Genomic DNA, 26,853 nt, shown 5'->3' on the forward strand with positions numbered 1-26,853 from the left:
GAGGCTTGATGGGTCTCCCTGGATGGGAAAGGTCTCGTGGGGGATGGGTTATCACAAGGCAAACCTGGGTAGGGGAGGAAGATGCAGACCACTGTGACCCCCCACACCCACCCCTGGGCAGCCCTCTGGTTCTGGGTTCTGGGAGTTAGAGTGAGGGGGAGGAGGGATAATAAGGAATTCCAGGAAAGGACTGATAATGGATAACTCTAGAAGGAAATCTGCTGTGAGGACCTCCCAGGACCTCTGAGCAGCCTCTCGGAGGATACCAAGCAGTGTCATAAATTCCTGGGCCCCTGGGCTGGAAAGGGCCTTAGGGATCAGCAGGTCCAGGCCCTACTGCCGCATCTGACAGCTGAGCACACTGAGGCCAGATGCGGAGGGGGTCAGGTCTTGCCAGCGGTTGCAGGGCTTAGCTGTCACCAGCATCAGGATTAGCTGCTTGGATTTGCTTACTTTTCCTCTCAGGTAAGAGACTCCCTGTTCACCTGGCTGGACTTGGGACCCAATGGACTCAAAGGCTGCTTTAAAAAACCCAGTTCCTTCCCAGCAGGACCCAGGCCCTTTGACCTGGGAACATTCCAAGGCTGGGTGGGGAGGGGGAGCGGGCATGGGACGGGTCACTCACTCCAGATTCTCCCAGAGCCGACAAGCCCTCATCCACTCGGCCTCCCCTTTCGGGGGACTGCCCATCACTTAGGCCAACCTCCTAGGGGAGAAAGGGTATTTGCCCGACAGATGTGCCTGGCAGTGGCTGGGACCTTTTGCTGTGAGTTTGGTGGTCTTCATGGAGGGGAGGGGAGCCCCCTGCACGGCCCCTGTGCTGGTCCCAGCCTCAGGGAAGCAGTTCTTGAACACAGATCTCCCTCTGGACCTCCAGCTCCAGACAGGGCCCTCCCCTCAGGACCCCTCACTCCAGCCACCAGGATCCAGTTTGGGAGGGGGGACTCTGGGGCAAAGTGTGCCAACCGTTTGCACAGAGCCTGAGGGGAGGGGAGAGACACTGGCTGGAGGGGCGGGCCCATGCGGCTTCCCCACCCCCTTCCATTCCACCCTCTTTCCCCCATATGGTTCTCATAAGGTCTGGGCTCAGAGACAGCAGCCAGAGGAAGTGGCTGTGTACAGAGAGCTTTTGTGCGGGAGAGGAGGGGGAGGGAGCGAAGAGAAAGGAGAGAGGGAAGAGGTAGGAGGGTGCAAGGTCTCAGCTGTAGCCCCCCGATGACGTGGGCTCTGGGACCCCTGCTTCTCTGAAGTGAGGGCCCCAGAAGAAGCCCACGTCGCCCCCTTCCCTGACCTTTCTTGACTACCCACTGGAGGAGCCAGCCCAGCTCCAGGATTCATCAGCCCCTTCCTGGAGGTCTTCCTGGAGGAACCCCCGCACCAGGCAGAGAACAGAGCCCGCCTCGCTTTCTGGTTGAGTCCTCAGCACACCCAAGAGACCAGAGGTGCCGAGCCCCAAAGACAACAGCTATAATTCAGCCTCCCAGGGGGACCAGGACCCAGGATGGGTTATTTGGCCTGAATTATTCAGAAGCCATACAAGGACCCAGCCGCTCCTGACCCCCAAGGAAGACCTTTCCTGACACCCACACAGATCGCCCCTCTGTGTTCGGGTTGCAGGGAGAGGCAATCCCTACTCGTGGTGAGTCTGAGAATTTCCCCCAAAGACACAGGCAAACCAGTGTAATTCGAACCTCGCCATAAATTGACCCTTAAATTTGGGGTCATGTTTTGAAAGGGAGCGAGTGTTTCTAAATTTCTGCCACATGGGAGCCATTGGGATAAGAACACTTTCCTGAAGGAGAAAAAGTTCCAGCCACCTTGGAGTTGATCCCTGTCCTCCCATTCAACGAACTCTCCTCACTGAAGCCCAGAGAGGGGAGGCGAGTTCCCCAATGCCACACAGCCTAGACGAGGACCCCTCACTCCCCCACCACCCTGAGATAGAGCTGGCCCTCCTTCTCCATAGGACTGGACAGAGAGCAAGGGAGGAGAGAGGAGGGAAAGAGCCCTGGGCTGAGGAACCAGAAGGAAAATCCGGTAACTGCTAGGAAGGGGCTGTTCAGAGGGGCTGTTTATTTTCATTCCCCCAGCCCAGCCGCTCTGTTCTATTTAGAGCTCAGACACTGACAGGACAAAGCTGCCTCCTCCCCTTCCTCCCTTCTCCGGGGGCCGCCATCCTTCCCAAACTCCAGAACATTCCTCTGCTTTTAGGACTGGGTGATGGGGGTGGGGGAGCAGACATGTGGAGTGTAGCTAACTCGGACAGTCTCCTAGGACCCAGTTTTCCCAGCCTTGGGAGTGGAGAGAGACAGGCTGGTAAGATGGATGGGGCCAGGTGAGGGGCAGGGGACCAACCTGTCATGGAGGAGCAGGGAACCGGCTGGAGAGAGCAGCCGAGGAGGGAGTTCCCGCCTGAACTTGAGGGGCCAGACAGCTCCCAGCTGGAAAGCTAAGGGGAGGTGTGAGGGCCCCCTCTTCCCTCCCCTCTCCCCGCCCCCACTCCCGCAGGGCTCTGCCTGCTGGGAACCATGTTGGAGCAGAAACTCTAGACTTCAGTCTCCAGGAGACTCAGTATCCAGGATGGGAAAAGCCATCAAATGTAAGGAGTGGGAGTCTTCAGTCCAGACCCTTCTGTTACTGAGAAGACCCCCAGGGAGCAGCTGACCTGCTCAAGGTCACACAGCTCCTAGCCAGACCCCAGGCCTCCCGCCGGTCAGCCGGTTCCCACACAGACCAGTCCCAGACGTCCTCCCTGGGGACAGGGCTGGGAGGTCCACTAATCTGCTTCCTCCATGAGGATGTGCGAGCCTTGGGAAAGGGGCGCCCACCCCCAGTGATGGCCTAACACGTGTACTGAGGAGACCCCTGTAAGACATCACTGTGGACTTGGCTGGGGAAGTGGAGGCAAGAGGAATCCGCCTCTGACGGGAAGACTGGGATTCACGGACCACCTCCACCTTCCCTGGAGCTCTGCCCCTCCACATACCCATCCATTCACTCCACCAGCCCCTGCTGAGTGTCCTGCGCCCCCCCCGGAGTTGAGAAACCTTGTCTCTGCCCTCGGGGGCCTTGCAGTCTTCCTGGAGCAGGACAGGAGCAGGGCCTCCTCTGGGGTGGAAGGATTAAAGGACTAATTTACACTTAGATATTAAAGACTGATAACAGACCGAGCCTTTCAGGTTTTTGTGTATTTAAAAAGAAACCCATTTTCTTCACCTAGAAGCTTGGTGGTGATGTTAGGCTATGTGTGCAGGAAGGGTTTAAGGTCGTTTGGGAGTAAATTCCCAGCTTCCTCAAACTGGGTGGACACCCACACACAAATAGTCCATCCTGTGTGACATCGCCCTCCACCTTCCATGAATGTCTGTGGACCCGAGTGTCCCACAGGGCCAAGCCTAGCGCACAGTAGGTGTTAGTGTAGATTTGGAGAATGAATGAACGCCCAGGGGTGAATGATTACAGCAGATGCAATTGTATGCGCTCAAGCCCCAGTGCTAGGGGCCCCCAAATCCCCAACATGACCACCCGCCACCACCATGACGGGTTAGTCCTCCCATCCCTGCCCCAATTTCTTGGTTCTGCCCACTGACCATCAGGATGCGGTGCTGTTGCACAGAGAGTAGGTTCGAGACAAGGAGGCAGGAAGGCCCATGTGTAGGAGCCGTTGCAAGACAGTGTCCCTCTTGACCTTCACCTCAGGCCCTGCCTGGACTGCTGGCTTCGAGGCCAAGGTCAGAGGCCATCTCAGGACATGGCCCTCTAAAGCCTGGGGAAGGGAGGCCCTACCTGGGTGTCTGCCTAACCAGTAGCTGTCCAGGGTCGCCTGGACAGACTTCCAGCCAAGGGAGAGCTGGCCGGAGGTGCTGGCGTACTGTGCGTCCCCTCCAGCATTTCTGTCCCCTGCAGTCGGACTCAGTAGTCGTTGGGCAGCCTTTAGCCTGAGGTGGGTCACAGCAGGGCCCGTGGACTAGAGGCGGTCTCCTGTTTGGAGGCCCCATCATTGTATCAGCCGTGCTAAAATGTACCCAAAACAGAACCAAGTATTGCCAATTGGTATAACGTGACATTTGGTAGTTATATCGTTAAGCATTCATTAATTTAATTTTGTAGCATTTATATTTCAGGAGTGACTTTTTTTTTTAGGTTTCAGATGTCCTCGTGGGCCCTGGGTGCTGTGCCGGCGGGGGTGAGGGGAAATGCTGGAATGTTGTTTCACCTTAAGGTGCAGCTGGTGATGGGACTGAGGCCTTTTTGGTGTCAGCAAGCAGACCACCCTCTGCCCCCCACTGAGGGTCCCCTGAAGACACTGTTAGGGTACCAGCTGCAGGTGTTGGAGACGGAGCCTTCCCAGCACAGAGGTCCTTGGCGATGGCTGGATTCCAGTCTCAGGCTCCCTGGAGAGCACCGAGCCCCAGAGTCCAGGCCTGTGATCCTTGCATCTGTGTGTTGCGGCGGGGGAGGCTGGGGGGATGACATACATGACTCTTCCTGCACATGTGAGAACCTTTGGTTCAGGCCTGTGCTGGCCCCACACCCCACGAAGCAGTGCCCACATGACCCCTCCAGGGTCATCTTTGATGTTGGGCTGGGACCTGGTGAGTCCCTGTGGCTGCCCAGAGGCCACAAGGCCTCTGCAGATGCCAGCCACTCACTCCCTTGGCCTCCAGCCTCATTAGCGGTAACTCTGCTGGCTTCTCTTCCCTAAAATAGGACCCTAGCCGGGAGAGAGTTCTGAAATGGACTCAGTGTGCCCCCTCTCCTTGGCCGGATTTCAGATTCTAGGGTAGAGAACAGGGCACCCCAGGGACTGGCCCCCCTTCCTGTGAAAACGTGATGTTAGGGTAGCAGACTGCGGGTGCGGGGGGAGGGCGGGAGGAAGAGGCTGAGGCTGCCGCTGCCGGGCTGGGCGAGCCTGGGGCCTGAGAGGCATGGTTGGGAAGGCGATGTACCTGGCAGGCTCCCTGTGCTGGTGCGGGGTGGTGGGGGGCCAGGGAGGCTGAGCCTGTCCGGGTTGGGTGGGAGCGTCGGGATGGGGTAAAGACTCGTCGTGTCTGAAACTCTGGACAGAAGCGTGTGGCCGCCCTGCCTGTTTTCCTCCCAAGACAGCCTAGTGTGGTGGGAACACTTTTCTTCCTACTGGATGAGGCTGTGCGCATGTGTGTGTATGTGCGTGTAGGTGTGCGTGCATGTGCGTGTGTGTATTTCATTTACCCCATTAGCAGCCCCGTAACTGCCAGCTCCCTGCATACCCCCAAATATTCTCTGTCCCAAGTCAGTACCCCTCTCCCTGACCAAACCTACAAGGGGCACCTCCAGAGAATGAAGCTATTGGGCACCAGTGAGGCCATTCTGCCGATAATCTGGGTCTGAAGTAAAACCAGCTCAGCCCAGTCTAGCTTATTAAGGCCAAAAGGCCCAATTCTGGGTGTTTGAGGACTTAAACCATACCGACACCTGCTGAAGTCTGTCCGAGAGCTGGAAACATGGCAAGAAGGGGGTCATTGGAGGAGAAGGATGCAGCGCTGTCTGCCTGGCTGCCCCTGCTTCTGTGAGTAGCTTAGAGGGTGGGGGGTCGGGAACAGCTTCTCAGCCATGAGGAAAAAAAGCCCTCATTTCAAGGTTTTCCAGGCTGGAGGTTGCACTGGGCTAGCAAAGCCGGAAACATGGGCTGCTGCTGACCCCCACCCCCGCCCCGCTGTGCCCTCTCCTCCCCAGCCCAACAGAGGCTGCCTTAGAGAGCTTGGGCCCTGGGGTGGGAGCCGGAAGATGAGTTGTTCTGGACCAGAGGCTGGTCCCCACTTGCCCTGGGGGCTTGTCCCCATCCTTTACTCTGCTCCCACGCGTACATGCACACGCACCACCCTGGTTGCCTCAGTATCTCTCCGGCAGCCCAGACTTCCTCCTGGGTCGGTGCTGGCTACAAGGAGACTGATCAGGGATAAGGGTTAAAGCCACCAGCCCCTTGTGGCTCCTGAGTACTTGCAGTGTGGCTGGTCTGAATTGAAATGTGCTGGATTGAGAATCCACACCAGATACTGATATTTCCCCAAAAAAGGAAAATATCTCACTGATAACTTTCTATATCGATTACATGTTGAAATGATAACATTTTGGATACATTGGGCTACACAAAACATATTATTAAAATTAATTTAATTTTTAAACTTTTTACAAAATGTGGCTACTAGAACATTCTAAATTCCATATGCATCTCACATTGTACTTCTGTTGGCTGGTGCTGGGTGAAAGAATTTGGGGGGTGTGAAATGTGTTCAAAGGTTAAAGGCCAAAGAGTCTGGAGAATGTGGGGTACCTATCCCCCTGACCCCGCACCACCTCTGGACTAGTCTGGACAGGGTTCTCCAACTAGGATCCCTGGATGTAATCTTGGGGATCAGGCAGTTGGAGAATTTTTTAAATTTTCTGTTTTCAATTCAATGATCTTTAAAGAAAAGTCTTTGGCAGATGATTTTGAGATAACTTTTTGTTCTAAGGTATTTTCAAAGTGTAAGGTTCTCCTTTCTAAAGTCAGCGTTTCTCAAACTAGAATCCTCAGATGATATTGGCAGGAAATAAGAACCTTTTCCCCTCCCTTTAACAGTCCATACTCTCCTCAAGTTTGAGAATGTTCTCGGGGTTCCCCTTCATGCACGGGGATTTGTGATAATCTGGCCTCCCATTCCTCTGTCCTTCCATACCACTTACCTCTCCCCTGTGCCCTCATCTTTTTTCCTCCCCAGGACCCAGGGAGGGGCAGCCCCTGGGGGAAACCCTGGGGGTTGGGGGAGGCTGAAACAGATGCCTCTTCCCCACCCTTCTTCCTGACATTTCAGGACCCGCCCCAACATGCCTAAGGATACTAAGAGGTCCTCATGCCTCGCTGACATTTAATGCAACTTCTGAACCTCAGACTCTGAGGATGTGTGAGGGCATGAGCTGCAGATGAGCTGGGCCGGCTTTGACTTAAAAGTCTCACCATCCAGAGGCTGTCAGCACCGAGGGGGCCACCCCAGCGCCACCAGGGCCTGGATGAGACTGTTCGGCGCCCTAAGAACTGACAAGATTATTTATGATTGGCCACTCTATATAATGCAAAATAAAACTATCCGAACCCATAAAATGAGAACAGAGGTTCGTGAAAGTTCTAAGTGTTTGTGTGACGACTACTGTGATATACTTTCTGAAATATCAAGATGACGTTGTGTGTGTGTGTGTGTGTGTGTGTGTGTGTGTGTGTGTGTGAAGCACTTTGGACCCACCCCGAATTCCTCCACACAGTCACCCTTCAGTCCTCACTGGGAAGTGTCACTACTGAAGGGATGGGTTAGGTGGAGACCAGAAGGGGAGGAGGGGTGTCTGTGGAGAAGGGAGACGGGAGGAAAGAGATGAGGGGTCTACCTCTTCCCACTGACCCAGAAAGCCCCTTCCACCCTTGCCTCCTTCCGGGCCACGGTCTATTTTCCATGTGCCTCCTGACCGTGGAGGAGCTGGGGCCTCATATGTCTGGGGTCCTCTCACTGCCTGTCTTGGCATGTGCAGCCCCACTCCCAGTGAGCTCTGAGCTAAGCCCTCTCGTGCCCTGTCCCCAGCCCTGCCCTCTCCCTTCCTGTCCAGCCCGGAGGCTGCCCACCGGAGAGAAGGCCTGAGGCCTGCACCTCTGTCCTTCCCCGTCCGTTTTCCACCACTCAGAGCAAAGAAGGGAACCCCTTTGCCTCAGCCTGGGGCAGGCAAGAGGTTGGGCTGGGAGGCTCATTAAAGCTTTTTAATAAGCAATTAACTCATGGGATGAGCCCTTTGGCTGGTCTGAACGCTTTCCTCCCAGCAGGTAGCCTGGCAGAGAAAGGCTGAATGGGTGGGCAGAGGGGGTTCAGTCAGGAGCTTGGGGCCCCTTTCCGCACCCCCAAAACAAATGAATAAATAAACAGGACTCCAAGTGGGCAGAGGCTGAGGCCTGGGCTTCCTCCCGTCCCCTCTCCCGGGGGGGCCCAGGACTCCATCAGTTTCTGGTCAAGGCTGCAGCCAGGCTGGAGAGGCCCGGGCACTCAGTCCCTCTGAGCTGGCGGCCTATGGGTGGGGGGTCCCTTTCTGGTGAGGTCCTTGAGCTCACAGAGTGTTGGAGACCCCGAGGAAGGGCAGCTCCTCCCACATGCTCCCACACCTGCCCCCACACCTGCCGGGCTGCTTGTTCCACCTGCCAGGGTCCTGACCAATTCAGATCATTCTCCCCACTACTGTCCTCAGGATGCTAGGCTGACGGCTTGAGCAAAACAGAGTAGTGGGGGCAGGAGGGGGGCGCTGTGGGCTCGGCGCTGTGGGCTCGGCCCCGTGGTTCCAAGGTGCAAAGGGAGCATTTCATCTTCACACCTGCTCAGCGCACCTGCGTACAGAGCCCTGAGTCAGACCCAGGCTGGGGGGAGGCCCAGGGCAGTGAAATGCCTGAACCGGGGCTCAGTGAGCCGGCCAGCCTGTCCAAACATTCACTGGCTCCTCCCTGTGATCTCTTGGAGCAGATGGTGGGGTTGTTCTTTGCACAACTTCAGGGGGCGCCACTTATACAGAAGGCAACATTCTCCCATCTGTGTTCTCCCTGTTCCTTCAGGCTCTTGAGCAACAACAAGATCACTGGGCTCCGGAATGGATCCTTCCTGGGACTGTCCCTGCTGGAGAAATTGTAAGTGCTTGGGCAAGTTGGGGCAGAGGTCATGGGCAAGAGTTCGATCCAGGGAGGATGAGGAATATTGGCTGCTGAGGGACACCCCTCCCCGCAACCCAGAGCCTGCTGGCTAAGGAGGGCCCAGAGTCAGACTTGATCACCAAGAGGAGGGCAGAGGGGCTGGTCTGGGAGAGAGCGACCAGCTCCCTCACAAGGGAAGGCAGAGAGAAGTAGGGACACCTCGCTGGTCCAGGCGGGATGGGGCTAAGGGAAGCTCATTAACGCTTTTTAATGAGGAATTAGCTCGGAGGGTTGAGCCCCTTAACTGGCCAGAAGCCGCCTCCCCCTCCCAGCTGGGGGCCCAGCATAAAGGGCAGAGAGAGGATTTAGTGGGACTGAGGCCTCTTTCCTCCTTCCCTAAACACAATCAACAAACAAAGCTCCAAAGGGCCAGAGCCCTGGGCTGAGGGTGGGGAGAGTGGATCATATCTGATTCTCCACCCCCCACCCCGCCCCACCACTGCCCTGGTTTACAGCTGCATCAGAACAGCATCTTCGGGCTGCCCTGTGGGGCCCGGCAGGCTGGCGTGGGATTCAGGGCTGCAAGGGCTCTGCTGGCCCGAGAGAACTTCCTTCTCAGAGTTAGGGACCTGCCCTGGTCATGGGCAAGTCCGTGCCAAATGAGGGGTTTGAATAAACCCTTGTTGCAATTCCCGGTCCAGCTGGCGGCTCCCAGATCCACAGCCTGTTACAAAAGCTTTGGGTCTTGTCTCCTCCGTGGAGCACCTGGGCCTCCTGCCCCTCCTGGAGCCCGATCCTTGCCCTCTCCCCCACCTCCAAGCCCCTCTCTCCTCCCTGGGCTCCCACCCTGCTGGGTGTTCACAAGGCCTCCAACAGGGCCCTGCCGCCTCTAGTGCCATTTTGCCTAAAAGTCTTGGATCAGAGCAATGGAGGATAGTAAAGAACAAGGCAGAAGCGCGCTCTCGAAGAGCCAAAGAAATTGCAGTCAGTGAGACCACACACTCCACCGTGTGGATTAGAATGAAGCAGGTTGGGGTTTCCGTAAAGTCCAAAGGAGGGATCAGCAAAGGCTGGACCGTCCAAGAGCAATAGGGATGCACTGTCCACACTCTGTCAGACATGGAGTGTAGATCTTTAGCCAGGACAACAAGCTTATGAGTTCGGCTCTACCACACCTACTTCACAGGGGAAGGGAAGGCCTCTCCCCCCTCCCCTGGGGCTGTGAGGAAAGCTTGATGGCCTGGCTGGGTTAGTGGGGGTGGAAAGGGCCCAACCCGCACTTGGGATGGAAAGGCAGAGTGGGCTCTGTGTGATCGGGGCGTGTTGAGGGTGGGAGGCGTCCAGTTTGTTGTCCGTGGCGTATGTACAGCCGCGGCCAGGTCCCTCTGCCCGTCTGCTCAGACAGGGAGAAAGGGCTGCCACCAAGCTGCTATTTAAGGCCCCTTTGGTACCAAGAAATAGGGAAAGATTTTATCTCCCACGAGCAGCTAAGCATCCGGGAGCTGTGATTCCTACACTTAGCCCAGGCTTGGTCTTACAGGGCCGAATGGCCGGAAACCAGACGCTCCTTCCAGGGATGTTTTGGAGAAAGACAAACCACAGCTGCCTGCTGCCCTTTGCCCCAGCCGACCAGGGCCAGTCACCGGCCAGAGTCCGTCTCCCGAAACCTTAGCACAAGCGAGAGCTGCCGGGAGCCTCTTGAGGCCTCGCAGGCATCTTCCCATCTTTGCCCTTTCACCTCATCAGCGAGGGACCTGCTAATTCTGCCCTCTTGTCCTCGTCCTTCAATCTCTTGAGGGTAGATTTTCCCACGATGATGAGGAGAAGGCCCTTTCCTTCCCACCCCTGCAAACCTACCCACCCGGACTTCTGTCTGCAGCACTGGGACCCGGGTCACCGCCCAGCAGGTGCATTCAGACCATGGGAAGCAAGCAGAGAAAAGTGAGAGGCGAGCCGGGAACAATGACTAAGTGCTTAGAAAGGGCACTGGAGTGAGAGTTCAAAGTCGTGAGTTGGAGCCCCTGACCTGGTAGGTAGGAATCGTCTGGTAATGTGCTGCAGAGATGTTTCCTGAGCTCCATGTGTGCTGAACAGGCAGACCAAGTGTGAGCTCCGTGTGTGTGAACAGGCAGAGCGAGTGCCCGCCCCCGTGGAACTTACCCTCCACTGACGGGACCCAGAAAATAGCAAATAAATGCATAATAGGTCAACAGACCATAAATGCTGCAAAGAAAACCAAAGTGGAAGGGTAAGGGGGACAGAGAGCAATGGGTGGGGGTGCTGCTTTATGTAGTGAGGTTAAGGAAGGCCTCGCTGAAGGTGACAGAGCCCAAGCCCCAGGGAGGGAGGAACCTGGCAGGACGGGGAGCCGTTGGGAAGACCCTGGGGGCCAGTCTGCCTGGTGAGTTTGAGGCACAGAAGAAGGGCGGCAAGACGGGGGGTGATGGGAGATGGAGTCAGAGGGATGCCTCACTTTGGGGCCTCAGTTTCTTCATCTGTAAAAAGTCAGGGGACAGGGTGATTTGTAAAGCACATTATGGACTTAAAATTCCATGATCCTTGGATGTGTGTGTGTGCGTGTGTGAGTGTGAGAGAGAGAGACCCACAGTCCTGCAGGAGAAGAAAAAGAGCAGAAAACCCAGTGATGCAACCAGGATTGCAGAGGAGGGGAGGCCTCTGGGCAGAGGGGATGCCAGGTTCAGCATGTGCCCGTGCCTCCCAGGGATGGAGAGGTAGTGCAGAGGCTGGAGGACCCCAGGGTATCCAGCCTGGCTGGTCACCACTGTATCAGGCAGGCTTCTCCAGAGAGGTAGGACCAATAGGAGATGTGTGTGTGTGTGTGTGTGTGTGTGTGCGCGCGCGCATGTGTGTGTGTGTGTGTGTATGTGTGTATGTCCTTATATAAATATACGAAGAAATTCTTTTCTTTCTTTATAAAGAAATTTATTTTAAGGAAATGGTTCATGTGATTGTGGGAGCTGGCAAATCCAAAATCTGCAGGGCCAGCCAGCAGGCTGGAAAGTCAGGCAGGAACTGAAGCTACAGTCTTCAGGCAGAACTTCTCTGGGAAAAATCAGCGTTTTCTCTTAGGGCCTTCAACTGATTGGATGAGGCCCACCCATATTAGCAAAGTCAGCTCCTTTAGTTAAAGTCAACTGATTGTAGATGTTTATCACATCTACTAAATACCTACAGAGCAGCACCTAGATTAGTGTTTGACTAAGTCACTTGGTGCTGTTGTCTGGCACATGAAATTAACCATCACAATCCCTACCCGCTACCCCAGGGCTAGGGAGAGGTCCTAGAGATGCTAATTCATCAGGTCGGCAGGGGCCTGGGAATTGTTAACAAGGTATGCAGGGCGATTCTCATGGTCACTGGGGTTGGGAACCAGTGGACCAGATGACCCCTGCACTGTGGGCCCATTCATCACAAATGAGACGCCGTGGCCTGGCATGCAGTTGGTGCCAGGAAACACTGATCTCTCTGTCCTGTCGGGCTCTACTGTCCAGGCCAGGGCAGCTGAACCCATGGCAGTCTCACATCCCACAGTCCATGCAGCAAGTCCTGTGGGAGGATTGAGGCCTGTCTGAGAACTGAAACAGTAGGTCTGGGCTGCTCCAGACTGGAGTCTGCCAGCCCGTGCTGAGCACCCCTTTGGCCTCTGCAAACGGGTCTGGTCTAAGTGTGGGGGGAGCAGATCTGCATGGACCCCGTTTGGCAGCGCAGGGCCCTGAGGCTGGAGAGGGGACACAGAGAGGGCGAGGAGGGGATGTGCCTGAGAAGATCCCGTGGGAGGATCCGTGCTCCAGAGCAGTGGGGGTGGGATAGGAGGACATACCTTTGTCAGCCAGGCAGGCTGGACAAGAGGACATGAAACAGTCCAGCAGAGCTCATGGCCAGCCCAGGAGTGTACAGAAGGGCCCAGACATGTGAAGCCCTGTCTCCAAGCCCTCTTCTTTGTGACCTGCTGCCCTCTGCATGGACTGGCCTCATGTTGCCCAGAGGAAAGACTTTTTGGGTGGAGGGGGAGGTGATGAAACTCCTCCCTGGAGCAAAAAGAGGCTGGGATTGAATGCCACCTCAGTCATTTGCCTTCTGGGTGCCTGTTCAAGCCCCAGACTTCTCACCTGGCCCATGGGGCAGGGCGCAGCAACCTGGCAGATCACCCGGGAAGAGGGCCGGGGACAGCTCGCCTCTCAGTACACGGCTGTCCCCTTTTACTCAGAAAGTTCCAAGTGGCAAGCTGTCATACTGGCTGCCCCTCACCACTTAGACTTGTCCAGAGCCCCCAGCCCTTGGGGGGGCAGTCATGGGGTTGAGGTGTACACTCGGGGATTCCTTTGGTCCTTCGCATCTCTGCCCAGATCCCCCACATTCAGCAGGGAGCAGGCCACCAGAAGACTTTCCTAGGCTCTGGATGCTCCAGTCACAGCGAGAAGCCCCCAGACCCGGGACCGAGCCGGCCCCACGGCAGACAGCCCCCAGGAGAGGCCCAGGGAGCAGGGGACTGGGCGTGCACGCCTGTGTGTGGGTCTGTGTGGACACACGCCCCTCAAGGCCTGTGCACGCCTGGGAGAAAGGGTCTGGGGCGGGGAGCCTGGGCAGCCCCAGGATGATTTGTCATTGCCTAATGAGATTAATGAGCCCCGGGGGCTGGTATGCAGCGATGCTGGGGCGCTCATTAGACGCAGATGCTCACGGGAACGATGGGGGGGCCTGGAGGGGCGGCGTGCGGCTCACCCGCCAGGTGGTTTCCATTAATCTGTGGGCGGAGCCAAGGGTAAGGCCAGCGGGCTCTGTCCTTCCTCCCCCTCCGTCGGCACTCACGCAGGAGAGGAATGCAGCCGCAGCCGAGAGGCTGCCCCGGCTCTGGCGCAGCTGAGGGCCCAGGAAGGGAGGCTGTAGGGTTTGGGGACAGCCCTCTTGGTCGCTGATGTAGGCCCCATGCCTGGCACAGGGTATGTGCTCAATAAATACCTATTGGATGAGATCAGAGACAAGAGGGGCTGGGGCAAGGAGGTGGGAGGGAAGCTGAGACCATCTGGGGTTTCGGCCTGGCCACCAGAAACTCCCTCCCTCTCCTCCCCACAGACAACCTCCATACCTGCAGGGGTGTTCTGCCCTCTCCTCTGCCAGCCCTCCCCCACCCCACCCCCAGCTTTCTAATGAACCCTGGAAGTCCTGGAGGGCCCCGGAGAGCGGCTTTGTGGCCTCCAAACCTATAATTTGGTTTTCAAACCCACAAGCAGGGAGGTCTGTTGGGGCCAAAGGGAGCCCCACCCTGTCCAAAATGTGGGTACATGCATGCGCGCGCACACACACACACACACACCATCATACAAACTCAGACACTCTTAACAGCTTTCTTGAGACATAATTTACATACCATAAAGTTCATGCGATTAAAGCATATGATCCCAGGACTTGGAGTATATTTACACAGTTGTGCAATCATCATCATCATCTAATTTTAGAACATTTTCATCATCCCCTAAAGCTTTGAATCATTAGCAATCACTCCCCATTCCTCCACCCCGTTTCCCAGTCCTAAACAACCACTACTCTATCTTGTCTCAATAGACTTGCCTATTCTGGACAGTTCATAGAAATGGGATCATACACTATATAATCTTTTGTAACTGGATTCTTTCATGGAGCGTTATATTTTCAAGGTTCATCCATATTATAGCAAGTATCAACACGTCACTGCTTATTATGGCCAAATAGTTTTCCATTGTACGAAGATACCGCATTTTGTTTATTCATTCCTTAGTTGATGGACATTTGGGGTGTCTCCACTTCTTGGCTTATGAATAATGCTGCTATGAACATTCCTGTATATGTTCTTGTGTGCATGTATGTTCACTTCTCTTGGATATATACGAGGAGTGGAATTACTCAGTCATACGGTCACTTTAACTGCCCAGCTGTTTTCCAAAGAGGCTGCACCATTTTACACTCCCACCAACAATGCATAAGGATTCCAATCTCTGTTTTTTTAATTCTAGCCACCTTAATAGATGTGCAGTGGAATCTCACTGTGGGTCAGATCTGCATTTCCCTAACAGCATTGAGCGCCTTCTCACGCATTAATTGGTCATTTGTATATCCTCTTTGAAGAAATGTCTATTCAAATCCTTTGCCCACTTTTTTTTCAGCTGGGTTATTTGCCTTTTTATTATTAAGTTACAAGCGTTCTTTATGTCTTCTGCATAGAAGCCCCTTATCCCCAGACATTTTCTCTCATCCCGTGGGCTGTCTTTCATTTTTTAATGATATCCTTTAAAGAGCAAAAGCTTTCACTTTTTATTAAGTCCAGCTTATCAATCTGCTCTTTTATTGCTTGGGCTCACACACTCACTCTTACATACTCAGCTTCCTGAGCTCTTCTCTTTCCCATGAAGGGCATAGGACAAGATTTGCTCCCAGGAACACCCCGCCCCCAGCTTCTGCCATAAGGTGTCCTTCTCCTCATGTGGACATAGACACAAGGAAAGGGGTGTGTCTGGGGTCTGGCCCGTCTAGGTTGGGCAAGGTGGGTAGAGAGGGAGGCTCCACCCATAGGCTGCACTTTCTCCAGCTTCCAAGACCAGGGCTCTGTGGAAGCTGACGGGGGGCGGGAGACTCCACATCACAGAAACATCTGTGTATGCTCGTGACCTTGCCCAAGAAATGAAGGGATCCGATTAGAAAGTCTAGAGCAGGGGTTCGTCACCTTGGTTCCACAAGCCCCTGAAATTGTTACCGGAAAAAGGGAAATAAGAATTACCTCAGTTCTTAGTCACCCGAAAAAAAAGAATTTCTAACAAGAGACAGAAAGCGTGATATAAGCGAAATTTTTATTAGTGAAGTAGGAAGACAGTAAAAGACAGTATACTCCCAAGACCTGGGAGCGGGCCAACCCAAGAGACGAAAAATGGCGCTTTGTTTTACCTGTTTTTATATCCTGTTTCATGATTGATTGATTGATTGATTGACAACTCAGGTTCCCTGCGCTCTGGCCCGCCCATCCCCTTTTGGGCAGGTTCATTGGGTCAAATTATACCAGGTCCCCCTCCCCTGCGCAGCTGCAGCGCTTTGGTTTTAACTGGCTTCTTTTACTGGCCCTCTTTTAGAGAAAGTAAAAATGTCTGGAGTCCCTGTCCCTGAATGCAGACACACTGCCGTTTTGTGGGTTGATCCTTTCCTCTTCCTCTCCCCCTGCCCAGTGCTCATTTCTATCTAGACTACCTAACAAAATCATGTGCACAATGTTGAGGGTAGTGCATTCTTCTGGGGCGGGAATCCACAGCCATCATCAGATTTTCAAAAGGATGTTCTCAGCCAAGAAGGGTGCAGAGCCACCAACCTATAGGCACCTTGCAGGTCCCCCCAGAATCTGAGCTCTATAGTAGCATTTCCTCCTACTGCCAGGGGAGCATGGCCCCAGAGCTGCATTCCCTGCCTCAGCTGCCCAGGGGCCAGACCCCAAACCCCATCAGGCTATCAGCTCAGCTCAGGGAGCCGCCCCTGTCCTGTGCCCCCTTGGGAGAGGACCCAGGACTGGTTGGTCAGGGCCAGCAGGCCAACTCTGAGGGTACTCTGTCCAAGGGCTGCTTTGGTCACCCTGGAAGCCACTCTGAGGGCATGAGGCCAGGGGTCAGAACCACTGACACTTGCTGGAAGCTCCCGTCTCAGAAGGCCCCAGCCTGGCCACAGGCTGCAGGAAACCCAGGGCAGGAAGGGGCTGGGCCCAAGCGGGCTGCCTTGCTCCCATCTGCAGAGCATCAGTGGGGCAGCCGGGTGGGGGTTCTGGAGGGGGGCTGGGGAGGAAATGAGAATAAACACAGTAAGCGGAGAGGGAAGGGGCGGGGGGCTGTGGCCTGGGCCCCTTGGCAGCCCATGAAGGGAAGTGACACAATGAGGAATGTGTTTCCCTCTGCCCGTCCCCCGCACGGGGTGGGAGGCAGAGCCCTGAGAATGGCCAGACCCCAACAGGGGCCGGGGGGCACAGGCTGGAGCAGCATTGGAGGACGGGGCTGTGAGGGCGGGGGTCTGGGCAGCAAGAAGGGGGGTGACCGGCAGGAAGGGCGCTTAGTCCGCTGTCTCCAGCCTCCACCCTGCATGAGCGTTCTAGGGGCTGTGTTCTCGAATGTTCCCTGTCTGCACCCAGCACTGGCCGCCTCCCAGCACGCTGGCTGTGGAAGTCATCCCGCCTCCAGGAAGCCGGGCCCTTCTGGTGGCTTTCTCTTCTTTCTCAAGGGGGGACAGGGTTGTGGAGAGGGGGCTGAGGTATGAGGACCCATGGGCTGTGGCAGGGATCAGCAGGGGATCCATTTCATTTCTCTCTGTCTCTGTCTCTATGGTTCTGTTTCTGTCTCTCTCTGGGGGTGTTTACGTCCCCAGCTGGGACTGCCTGTGTGAAAACAGGCCCCCTGGTGGGACGGCACCTCCCCATCCTGGACACCCATTTCCTCTCCCCCAGCAGGGAGCCAACTCGGTTAACCCCCTCCTGCCCATAACCCAGAGGTGCCCCTGAGCTTTGACAGGCAGAGCCAAGAGCCCCTGCCTCAGTCTGGACTGGGGGTGGCAGGGCCTTGGAAAGCAGGTTGACTCCAGTGGCCAACCTAAGTTGCTTATTCTAGGAATCCCCTGTCCTTGCCCTCCTGGTCCTTGGGTGGGGCCGGGAGGATGTCAGAAAGCCAGGAGCAAGCTGGGAGGCTATAGCCCCCTGCCAGGTGCCAGGAGGGGAGGCTGGCAGGCAGTGAGGCCTCCTGGTAAGGTCTCTGTGGGCCTGTTCTGATTTGGGTAGGAAAGACCCAGGTGGCCCTTGGGTAGGTGGGCGAGTGGCTGGTCATCTAGGCACCTCTCCCTGTGGCTGTGCCCATGCAGAGGATGGAGTGCTGAGGCAGGCCAGGGGGCCAACCCTCACCTTGGACCTCAGTGGTCCCAGAGGGCTAACGGGGTTGGTGGGGGGCTGGGGCCAGGGGGGCACTGGCCAGTCCCCTGTGGGCAGAAAGTGTCCCTTCAGCCCTGCCTCTACTGCCCCTGGGGGACGTGACAAAGGGGAGGTTGAGTTGGAGCCACTGGACCCTGGGACAGAAGTGACTGACGATTCACCTGCAGTCTGCGCCTCCTGGTGGGTGACCCTCGGCCCTGTGGAGCCCGGGGGAAGGGGAGGACCACCCTCTTCCGTCCAGTCTGTGACTTGCTGGAGCTGAGCCTGAGGTGACACTTCCCCTGTTCCCCTGTCGCCTTCTCTCCTCACTGTGGGTCCTAGGAGACCTGGGGGAATGCAGCAGGTGACCACAAACAAGCCTTCGCCCCTTTGGCCTCAGCTTCCTCATCTGAGGACTGAGGGGCCAGCCTGGGGATGAACTGCCCTGCCTGGAGTCAGAGACTTGGGTCAGCATCCATGTGGTCACCAAGCAGTCCTGTGACCTTTTCCTCACCTGCCAGACGGAGAGATCTGCAGGCTGGTGATGAAAGTACCTGTCCCTTTACCTTCATGTAGCAATTTACAAAAGACCGGAACACCCCTTGTCAATGACTCCCACAGCAGCCTTGAGAGACCGAGAAACTCAGGGCAGCTCAGAGGTAAAGCACGTGGGAACCGAGGCCTCCTCTGTTTCCACCGTGTTCCACCTCCTCATCCCACCCATCTCTTGGCCTCTGCATCCTCCCCGATGCGTGTGACCAGTACCCCTTACGGTAGCCAGGGAGGCTGAGGGGACCCATCTGAGGGGCTGGGTCCTTCACCAACCTCCCAGCCAGCACTGAGGAGAGCAGGGATCGAGAGGGAAACCAAGAACCCAGCACTTCTGGAGGCAGGGAGGCTGCCCACCCCCAGGGGAGCCATGTGGCCCCCCTGAGTGAGCAGGAGAAGTGAGAGGACCCCACTTGCCTCCCACAGGGACCTGAGGAACAACATCATCAGCACAGTGCAGCCCGGCGCCTTCCTGGGTCTGGGGGAGCTGAAGCGCTTGTGAGTGGCCTGTCCCACCCCCGCCCCCGGCCCTTCTCATCCCTGAGAAAGTCCCATGGGCCCACTGTCCCCCTTCTCGGCCTCCCTCACTGCCCCCTCCACAGCACATGGGCTGGGGACAGACCAGCAGACATTCAGAACCCCGGTCCCATCTCCTTTTTTCTCCACTCCCCACACAAGCCCCAGCACACTTTTTAAAATGTGTGTGTCCCTCACAAGTAGATCCGTGTGCTGCCACGTGGCCGACTTGCTGAGGTTGTGTGTGTCTCCCCAGAGATCTCTCCAACAACCGGATTGGCTGTCTCACTTCTGAGACCTTCCAAGGCCTCCCCCGGCTTCTCCGGCTGTGAGTGAGGGGCGGTGGAGGGGTGGGCAGAGGGAAGGCTCCCCGACACCCTCACGGGAGCCTGTGATCTCTCCCCTCACCCCTCCCTCCTCGGGCCCAGAAGAGCCTGAGACCTCGTCTCCTGCTCCCTGCCCCCTGCAGAAACATATCTGGAAACATCTTCTCCAGCCTGCAACCTGGGGTCTTTGATGAACTGCCAGCCCTTAACGTGGTGTGAGTATCCTTCCCCAGCCCCAGGACACAGGCCTTTGCTTCCTTCCTCTGCCCGGGAGGGAGACACATAAGCACCGTGACCATGTGGGCAGCCTCTGAGGAGGCAGTACCGACAATGGCTGCAGCTCCACCATGCGCACCTTCTTGTGCAGGGGTGGTGTGGAGGTGGTGTGTGTGTGTGTGTCTGCGCACAGACACACACACACACACACACAAACCTCTGCCCTCCCCGGCCCCCTCCAGCCTCAGTCCCTCCCTGGGGCTCCATCCTCACCCCCATAAGCCCCCACTCCCTCTGCTTTACCCTGAGGCCCCTCCACCCGCTCTGCAGGGACTTCGGCACCGAGTTCCTGACGTGTGACTGCCACCTGCGCTGGCTGCTGCCCTGGGCCCGGAATCGCTCCCTGCAGCTGTCGGAGCGCACGCTCTGTGCCTACCCCAGCGCCCTACATGCCCAGGCCCTGCGCAGCCTCCAGGAGGCCCAGCTGCGATGTGGTGAGCAGAACCCCCACCGCAGGCCTCAGGTCCTAGGCTCCTTCCTGAAGGGCCATGCTGGCTCACGGCTCCCTGTGTCTGCAGAGTCGTGGTGCGGTGGTCTTGGTCTCCAGGGCATCCTCTCCCTCGGATCCCACTGGGGGCCAGTCCGCCATCAACTTTTCTGAACTTCCTTTGGGGCTGCTGTCTGTTTATGTTTTCATCTGGTCCCACCTCTTGGGGTGACAAGTGTGCTGTGAAAGGGGGCTCTTTTATTCGTCCACAGCCCGCCTGCTCTTCTCCCGTTCTCTTATCTCTGGAGACTCTCCTGCCCCCTTCTCATTCCCAGCCGGAGCGGGCTCCTGACAGAGGGGCCTGGCCCTGCCCCTACTGGGGCCCCCTGCCGGCACACTCGGGCCTCACTGCTGGTGTCCCCTCCCACAGAGGGGGCCCTGGAGCTGCACACACACCACCTCATCCCATCCCTCCGCCAAGTGGTGTTCCAGGGCGACCGGCTGCCCTTCCAGTGCTCTGCCAGCTACCTGGGCAACGACACCCACATCCGCTGGTACCACAACCGGGCCCCCGTGGAGGGTGACGAACAGGCAGGCATCCTCCTGGCAGCCAGCCTCATCCACGATTGCACCTTCATCACCAGGTACAGGCCCTGCGGCCCCTTCTCAGCCCACGGCACCCCTCACCCCCTGCCCCAAGGAGCTGGTTCCTGGAAAAATGTGTGCGTGTGTTTATGGGGACCCAGGACTAAGTCATAAACGGTCTGGAAAAAGGATCAAAATTAAATGCTTGATAGAAAAAAATGATTGCAAGGCCACGTCTTCAGTGCCTTTCCAATGCTAGAGCGGCTCTCACCTAGATCATGGGACCTGATCGCTCCAAAAGTCTTGCAAGAGGTATTATTTATCTTCCTGATAGAGATGGGGAAATTGAAGCTCAGAAAAACACTATCATAAGGCCAGTCAGACTTAAAGGGGTAGGTACTTCTATCCCTGGCTGGATTAAAGAAAAAGAGCCTGAAGCTGGTGCCCTGTGCACCTCAGGGCTGTGCCTGGGTGCTCCGGGAGGGCGGCGTGGGCGCTGGGAGCGCCTCCAGCCAGCCCTCCGCCCGCCCGCAGTGAGCTGACCCTGTCTCACATCGGCGTGTGGGCCTCAGGCGAATGGGAGTGCTCGGTGTCCACGGTCCAGGGAAACGCCAGCAAGAAGGTGGAGATTGTGGTGCTGGAGACCTCGGCCTCCTACTGCCCTGCTGAGCGCGTCGCCAATAACCGCGGGGACTTCAGGTTCGAGAACCCCCCTCACCCCCTTCTCCTGCCTCTGGGACCGCAGGTGACCCTTCTCCCTGACTGCTCTAAGGTGGAGAAAACACCTCCTTCTGTCACTCAACTCTAAGTCCCACTGTTGTATTTAGAGACCATATCTTTTTGTATAAAACCATCCTCCGAGATGTACTGTGCACAACAAAGGGTTTTTGTTTTTGTTTTTGTTTTTTGCTTCCTTACACGAATATTTTACAAAGTTTTCCCACTACGAATATCACATTTTAATATCCCAGTGGCCCCTTCAGTGAGGCAGGGCAGGTGATCTCCCCATCGTACAGCTGAGAATACTAAAGCCCAGAAAGGATAAGTGACTTGAACTCAGGACTCCAAGTCCAGCCCCTCCAACACCAGTGCCAGCCCTGTCTCAACAAACGCAGCCTTAGAAAGAAGGTGGAACTTGGGAAGCCCTTGATTGCCAGTCCGAAGACAGTCTTCTGGACCCCTCCCCCAGGTCCCAAGGGGTCTGGCCTCACAGTTCTAAGGGCAGGGGAGGGACCCTCGCCCTGAGGAGCCTGGGTAATCGGAAACTTCCCATCTCTGTCCCCAGGTGGCCTCGAACTCTGGCTGGCATCACAGCCTACCAGTCCTGCCTGCAGTACCCCTTCACCTCGGTGCCCCTGAGCGGGGGCGCCCCTGGTACCCGGGCCTCCCGCCGCTGTGACCGTGCTGGCCGCTGGGAGCCGGGGGACTACTCCCACTGTCTGTACACCAACGACATCACCCGTGTGCTCTACACCTTCGTGCTGGTGAGGCCGGGAGAGGAGGGGAGCTGGGGGCGTGGGGAATGGGAAGGAGAGAAGACTGCTGGGCCCACGGGGTCCGGGGAGGCCACCCTCGTGGCTGCTCCACCCTCCTCAGGATGTAGCCAGGGGTCAGGGGGCCGGCACATCGTGTGGTGCTCCCTCCTCTAGCCCCTCTGCCAGGGGATTCAGAACTCCCAGGGCCACACTAGGGACATGTGAGCCCCTCTCAAGCATCTGTCCCCCAGCACAGCAAGGGCAGCCTTAAGGGGGAAAACAAGGACAGCGTGATGTCGTCCCATTGTCCTTAGGCCGGTGGCAAGAGCAGTGGGTGGCCTTGAGTCAAGGAGAGCTCGCTCCTTACATGCTCCTTACATCCCACCTGGACTAGACCCCACTCCGCGGCCCTGTCACCCTGAGCATTAGCACAGAGGAAGGGGCCCCCGGGGCCGTTCTAGGGTAAAAAGAGCAAGACTGGACGATGCCCTTTCTTCCCCACACCCTAGATGCCCATCAACGCTTCCAACGCGCTGACCCTGGCCCACCAGCTGCGAGTGTACACGGCCGAGGCTGCCAGCTTCTCTGACATGATGGATGTAGTATATGTGGCTCAGATGATCCAGAAGTTTCTGGGTTATGTCGACCAGATCAAAGAGGTGAGATTCAGTCCAGCCTGTGGAAACCCCCCGCCCCCCATCTGCTCAAGCCTCTGGCACCCTGGCCCTGGGTCCCAGCCCTCAGTGACTCCCTGTGCCCTCCCCGCCCAGCTGGTAGAGGTGATGGTGGACATGGCCAGCAACCTAATGCTGGTGGACGAGCACCTGCTGTGGCTGGCCCAGCGCGAGGACAAGGCCTGCAGCGGCATCGTGGGTGCCCTGGAGCGCATCGGGGGGGCTGCCCTGAGCCCCCACGCCCAGCACATCTCTGTGGTACTGTGGGTCAGCTGGGTGGACCCTCCTCAGGGGTCTGGCACAGGGAGGGACCTTAGAAGCAACTGGGACCAGCCCTCATTATCCGGGAGCAAGTCCTCCAAATGTGCACCTGCTGTGCGCCCACTGAGCAAGAACACTGAACACAGTTGTGCACAATCAAATCCCGAGTCATCAGGGGCAGTGCAAGGGAGAGGGAGGCCAGTGACACCAGTTATGCATGGCCTTACGGGTGGGCAGGGAATGCACAGGAGGAAGGGGAGGAGGAGGAGAGACAGGAGGAAGGCTTGGGAGCAGGGCAACAGTACCAGGAGGGAGTGAGGGGTGACGGAGACTTCTGTTCCCTGGGAAGAGGGGTATTTTCAATGGTGGGCCTGAGCAGAGCCGGGCATAGCATCTTCCGCACATGTGAGGTTGTGCTGGGCAGTTTGGGAGACACGAGGAGGTGGGACGTGGACCCTGCCCTCCGGCCCAGTTGGGGCAGAGCTAGGACAGGTTAAGAGGTGAGCCGGATACAAGGTGGGTGTGAGTGGGTGGGAGGACGGGACTGCAGAGTGGGAAGAAGGTGCTGTGGCCAGGCTTGGGGAGACCACCGCAGACTGCCTGGCTTGAGAGACAGAGAGGAAGCAAGGGGAGGGCGTCGGCCTGAGCAGATCTGTGGTCTCGGGCAAGAGAAGGCCGAGAGAGGGGTGACCAGGTCCCTGTCCCCAGAATTCGAGGAATGTGGCACTGGAGGCCTACCTCATCAAGCCGCACAGCTACGTGGGCCTGACGTGCACAGCCTTCCAGAGGAGGGAGGCAGGAGTGCTCGGCGCCCGGCCTGCAGGCTCCAGCCAGCATCCCTCGCCTGAGCCAGAGCCCCTGACTGACCAGCAGCTCCGCTTCCGCTGCACCACCGGGAGGCCCAATGTTTCTCTGTCGTCCTTCCATATCAAGGTGGGCACCGGGGCAGGGAGGCTGCTGATGCAGGCATCAGATGCAGGTGCCTAGGGGCGGGGGGGGGCGGTGTGAGGGGAAGCAGGGCTCAGAAAGGGGGGCCAGGAGAGGTGGGAGGAGGGGCTGGAGGACACCAGTGCCCCAGGGGACCCCAGATGTCTCTGAGGAACTCCTGTGTCCCCCCCAGAACAGCGTGGCCCTGGCCTCCATTCAGCTGCCGCCCAGTCTGTTCTCATCCCTTCCGGCTGCCCTGGCCCCCCCAGCACCCCCAGACTGCACCCTGCAGCTGCTTGTCTTCCGAAACGGCCGCCTCTTCCGCAGCCATGGCAATGCTTCCCGCCCTGGAGCCGCCGGGCCTGGCAAGAGGCGTGGTGTGGCCACCCCGGTCATCTTTGCAGGAACCAGTAAGGGCTTGAAACCCCCACTTACCCACCATCGCACCGCCCGGGGTTCCCTCCCACTGTGTGCCCTGTGCCCCTGTCCTGCCCTTACCTCGCCTGCACTCTCGACACCCTGGTGGAGGCGATGAGGATGGTAGCCCCGCACCATTTTGAAGGATGATGTGGGGCAGAGACATCCTTTAAAGGAAGGTATTGGTGGAGAAAAGGCTCAGAAGACACTGGATTTCATATCCCAGATTTGCCAGATTTCAAAAGGGCTGTAGGCACAAATCCTCCACCACAAATCTTCCTCCGTCTTGTCCCCGACCGACCACAGCCCCAGAGTCCTCCCTTCCTGGGCATGTTGCCACCACTCACTTGTCACTTAGGGTGGGCCACCTCCCGGCACTTTTGATTTTGACTCATCCTTGTGTCTCCCCAGTTAGGCAAGGACCTGGGGGGCAGGCCTGCATCTGGCATATATCTCCCAAGCCTAGAGCAGGCATCAGTGTTCAGTGCATGAGCCCGCCTCCTGCCTCCCGGGCCTGTGTGCCCCTGAGCGGACCCCTCCCTCCCCCACAGGTGGCTGTGGTGTGGGAAACCTGACAGAGCCGGTGGCCGTTTCCCTGAGGCACTGGGCTGAGGGCGCTGAGCCTGTGGCAGCTTGGTGGAGCCAGGAGGGGCCGGGGGGACCCGGAGGCTGGAGCTCTGAGGGCTGCCAGCTCCGCTCCAGCCAGCCCAACGTCAGCTCCCTGCACTGCCAGCACCTGGGCAATGTGGCTGTGCTCATGGTGAGTGTAGTGGGGGCCGGGGGCACTCTGATCACTGAGGCCACAGAGAAATGGGCCTCGGGGCAGTCAGGACTCACGGGGAAATAACCCTCTGGTCTTCCCCACACCTGTTCACCTTTCAGGAGACAGGGAGGTCCTGCCTCCACTCCCACATCCCGACATGGAGAGAGAGGGACCAGGAACCCCCCAGCCTGGTCTTCACAGCCTGTCCTCTCCGACACCCAGATGGTTAAAGTGAAAAAAAAAATCTGAGATCCTTTCTTCTTTCTAGTCCCCCTCCCCGCTCAGCCCTGTCCAGCTCCCTCACCCCCGGCACAGCTCACAGCCCGCCTCCCCAGATGCCGAGCGGGCATGCAGCTCTACCACAGAACCTTCCCCCTCCTTCCTCAACACTGATTTGTAGGCTGGGAACCTGAAAAGTCCCAGAAACGCAGGTCATTAACACTACTGAGACTGACTTTCCTTCCTAAGAGTAGATGTTGGGGTGCTTACATCTTTGCCGCCTGGATGGCCTGAGGCCCAAAGCTGACTGGGCTTGGGAAGAGGGAAACTGGCCTGGGGGACTGGCCAGGACTCCACGGGGCGGCCTCTCTACCCTGGGCTTCCTAATACTCATCTCCTCTCCCCTGCCCTCCCAGGAGCTGAGTGCCTTCCCCCGGGAGGTGGGGGGCCCAGGGGCAGGGCTGCACCCCGTCGTGTACCCCTGCACAGCCCTGCTGCTGCTCTGCCTCTTCTCCACCATCATCACCTACATCCTCAACCACAGGTGGGGGCTCCTGCAGGGAGGGAGGGTGCGGTGGGAAGGCCACGGGGGTCACTAAGTACTGGCAAGTGTTCCTTTCCTGGGCTCCTGCCTAGTCTTTTACTTGAAGGTTCTGGGGCTGGAAAACACAGGGGTTAAGGGGTCTGTCACATTCACACCCATGCACGTACATGGATATCTGCCTTTCCCCCTTTGGCTCTGCCAGTGACCCTGAGAACCTATGGGCCTGACTTGGGTGGCCCATTAATTAAAGACTGTTTCTGAGGCAGCTCCATCCAGGTGTCCCGGAAGGGCTGGCACATGCTGCTGAACCTGTGCTTCCACATGGCCATGACCTCCGCCGTCTTTGCTGGAGGCATCACACTCACCAACTACCAGATGGTCTGCCAGGCGGTAAGCAGGAGAGGGGCTGGGGTGGGGGCCCCAAGACTGATGGCAGCCCAGGCATACAGTAGGGAGGCACATGGGAAGAAAGGGGTGCTTGTGCTAAGAGGCTCCAGCTCCACTGTTCTGTGTCCAGCCCTGTGGGGAAGGTGGGCATGAGAGTAGGGGGCGGAAGGAAGCAGAGAAACTAGGAGACAGGACTTCAAAGTGGAGAGTGGGGGTTTGCAATGGAAGAGAGGTTGGGGACAAGCCAGGTAGCAATGGCAGGGTAATGGAGAGTCCCCGGTGTGGGAGAGAAGCTGGGGCTGGAAGGAGAGAGGGTAACAGCAGGGACAGAACCTTGGGGAGGATCTGGGTGGAGCTGGGGGCTGGGCACGTGGGAGGTGTGGAAGGTCACTGCAGGGCTGAGGTTCTGGGATGGCCGGTCCGGTCCCCCAGCCTCAGTGCTTTGACTCCCCAGGTGGGCATCACCCTGCACTACTCTTCGCTGTCCACGCTGCTCTGGATGGGTGTGAAGGCCCGCGTCCTCCACAAGGAGCTCACGTGGAGGGCGCCCCCTCCACAGGAAGGGGACGCTGCGCCGCCTGCCCCCCGACCCATGCTCCGGTGTGTGCCTCCATCTGTCAGCCTTGTGGAGGGAAAAGGCTCCGGGTTGGGGGATACGACACCAAAATTGGTTCTCGCAGGGTGGATGCAGGGTGGGTCCAAGGTCCTGGGAGGTCACACTCCAAAGACAGAAGAGGCAAAGCCCTAGATGGTGCCAGGTTGCCCAACCCCTTGGAAGGGGAGCATCCTTGGGGTTTCAGGCCTGACGAGGCCAGGAGAGAAGTGACTCCAGAGAACATAAGCAGGGATCCTGAGAACCTGAGTGGCACGCCTGGTTTCTGCACCGCTTAGGATGACAGCAATTCTGGCCTCT

At 57.4% G+C, this 26,853-nt stretch overlaps 1 protein-coding gene across 1 annotated transcript in view; it reads left to right on the forward strand.

Annotated features, from left to right (window-relative positions):
- The window catches only part of ADGRA2 (adhesion G protein-coupled receptor A2), a 33,836-nt gene that overhangs the window by 3,579 nt on the left and 3,404 nt on the right, over nt 1–26,853 (forward strand). The window contains exons 2-17 of the mRNA XM_074353265.1: nt 8,600–8,671; nt 18,570–18,641; nt 18,916–18,987; nt 19,129–19,200; nt 19,532–19,695; nt 20,119–20,332; nt 20,808–20,972; nt 21,559–21,757; nt 22,258–22,407; nt 22,519–22,680; nt 23,392–23,616; nt 23,804–24,020; nt 24,579–24,787; nt 25,426–25,553; nt 25,820–25,943; nt 26,395–26,540. Coding sequence (XP_074209366.1) covers nt 8,600–8,671; nt 18,570–18,641; nt 18,916–18,987; nt 19,129–19,200; nt 19,532–19,695; nt 20,119–20,332; nt 20,808–20,972; nt 21,559–21,757; nt 22,258–22,407; nt 22,519–22,680; nt 23,392–23,616; nt 23,804–24,020; nt 24,579–24,787; nt 25,426–25,553; nt 25,820–25,943; nt 26,395–26,540 — 2,391 coding nt within the window. The remainder of the gene's footprint in view (nt 1–8,599; nt 8,672–18,569; nt 18,642–18,915; nt 18,988–19,128; nt 19,201–19,531; nt 19,696–20,118; nt 20,333–20,807; nt 20,973–21,558; nt 21,758–22,257; nt 22,408–22,518; nt 22,681–23,391; nt 23,617–23,803; nt 24,021–24,578; nt 24,788–25,425; nt 25,554–25,819; nt 25,944–26,394; nt 26,541–26,853) is intronic.

Source organism: Camelus bactrianus, chromosome 26 (genome assembly GCF_048773025.1).
Source record: "Camelus bactrianus isolate YW-2024 breed Bactrian camel chromosome 26, ASM4877302v1, whole genome shotgun sequence".
Lineage (NCBI taxonomy): Eukaryota > Metazoa > Chordata > Mammalia > Artiodactyla > Camelidae > Camelus > Camelus bactrianus.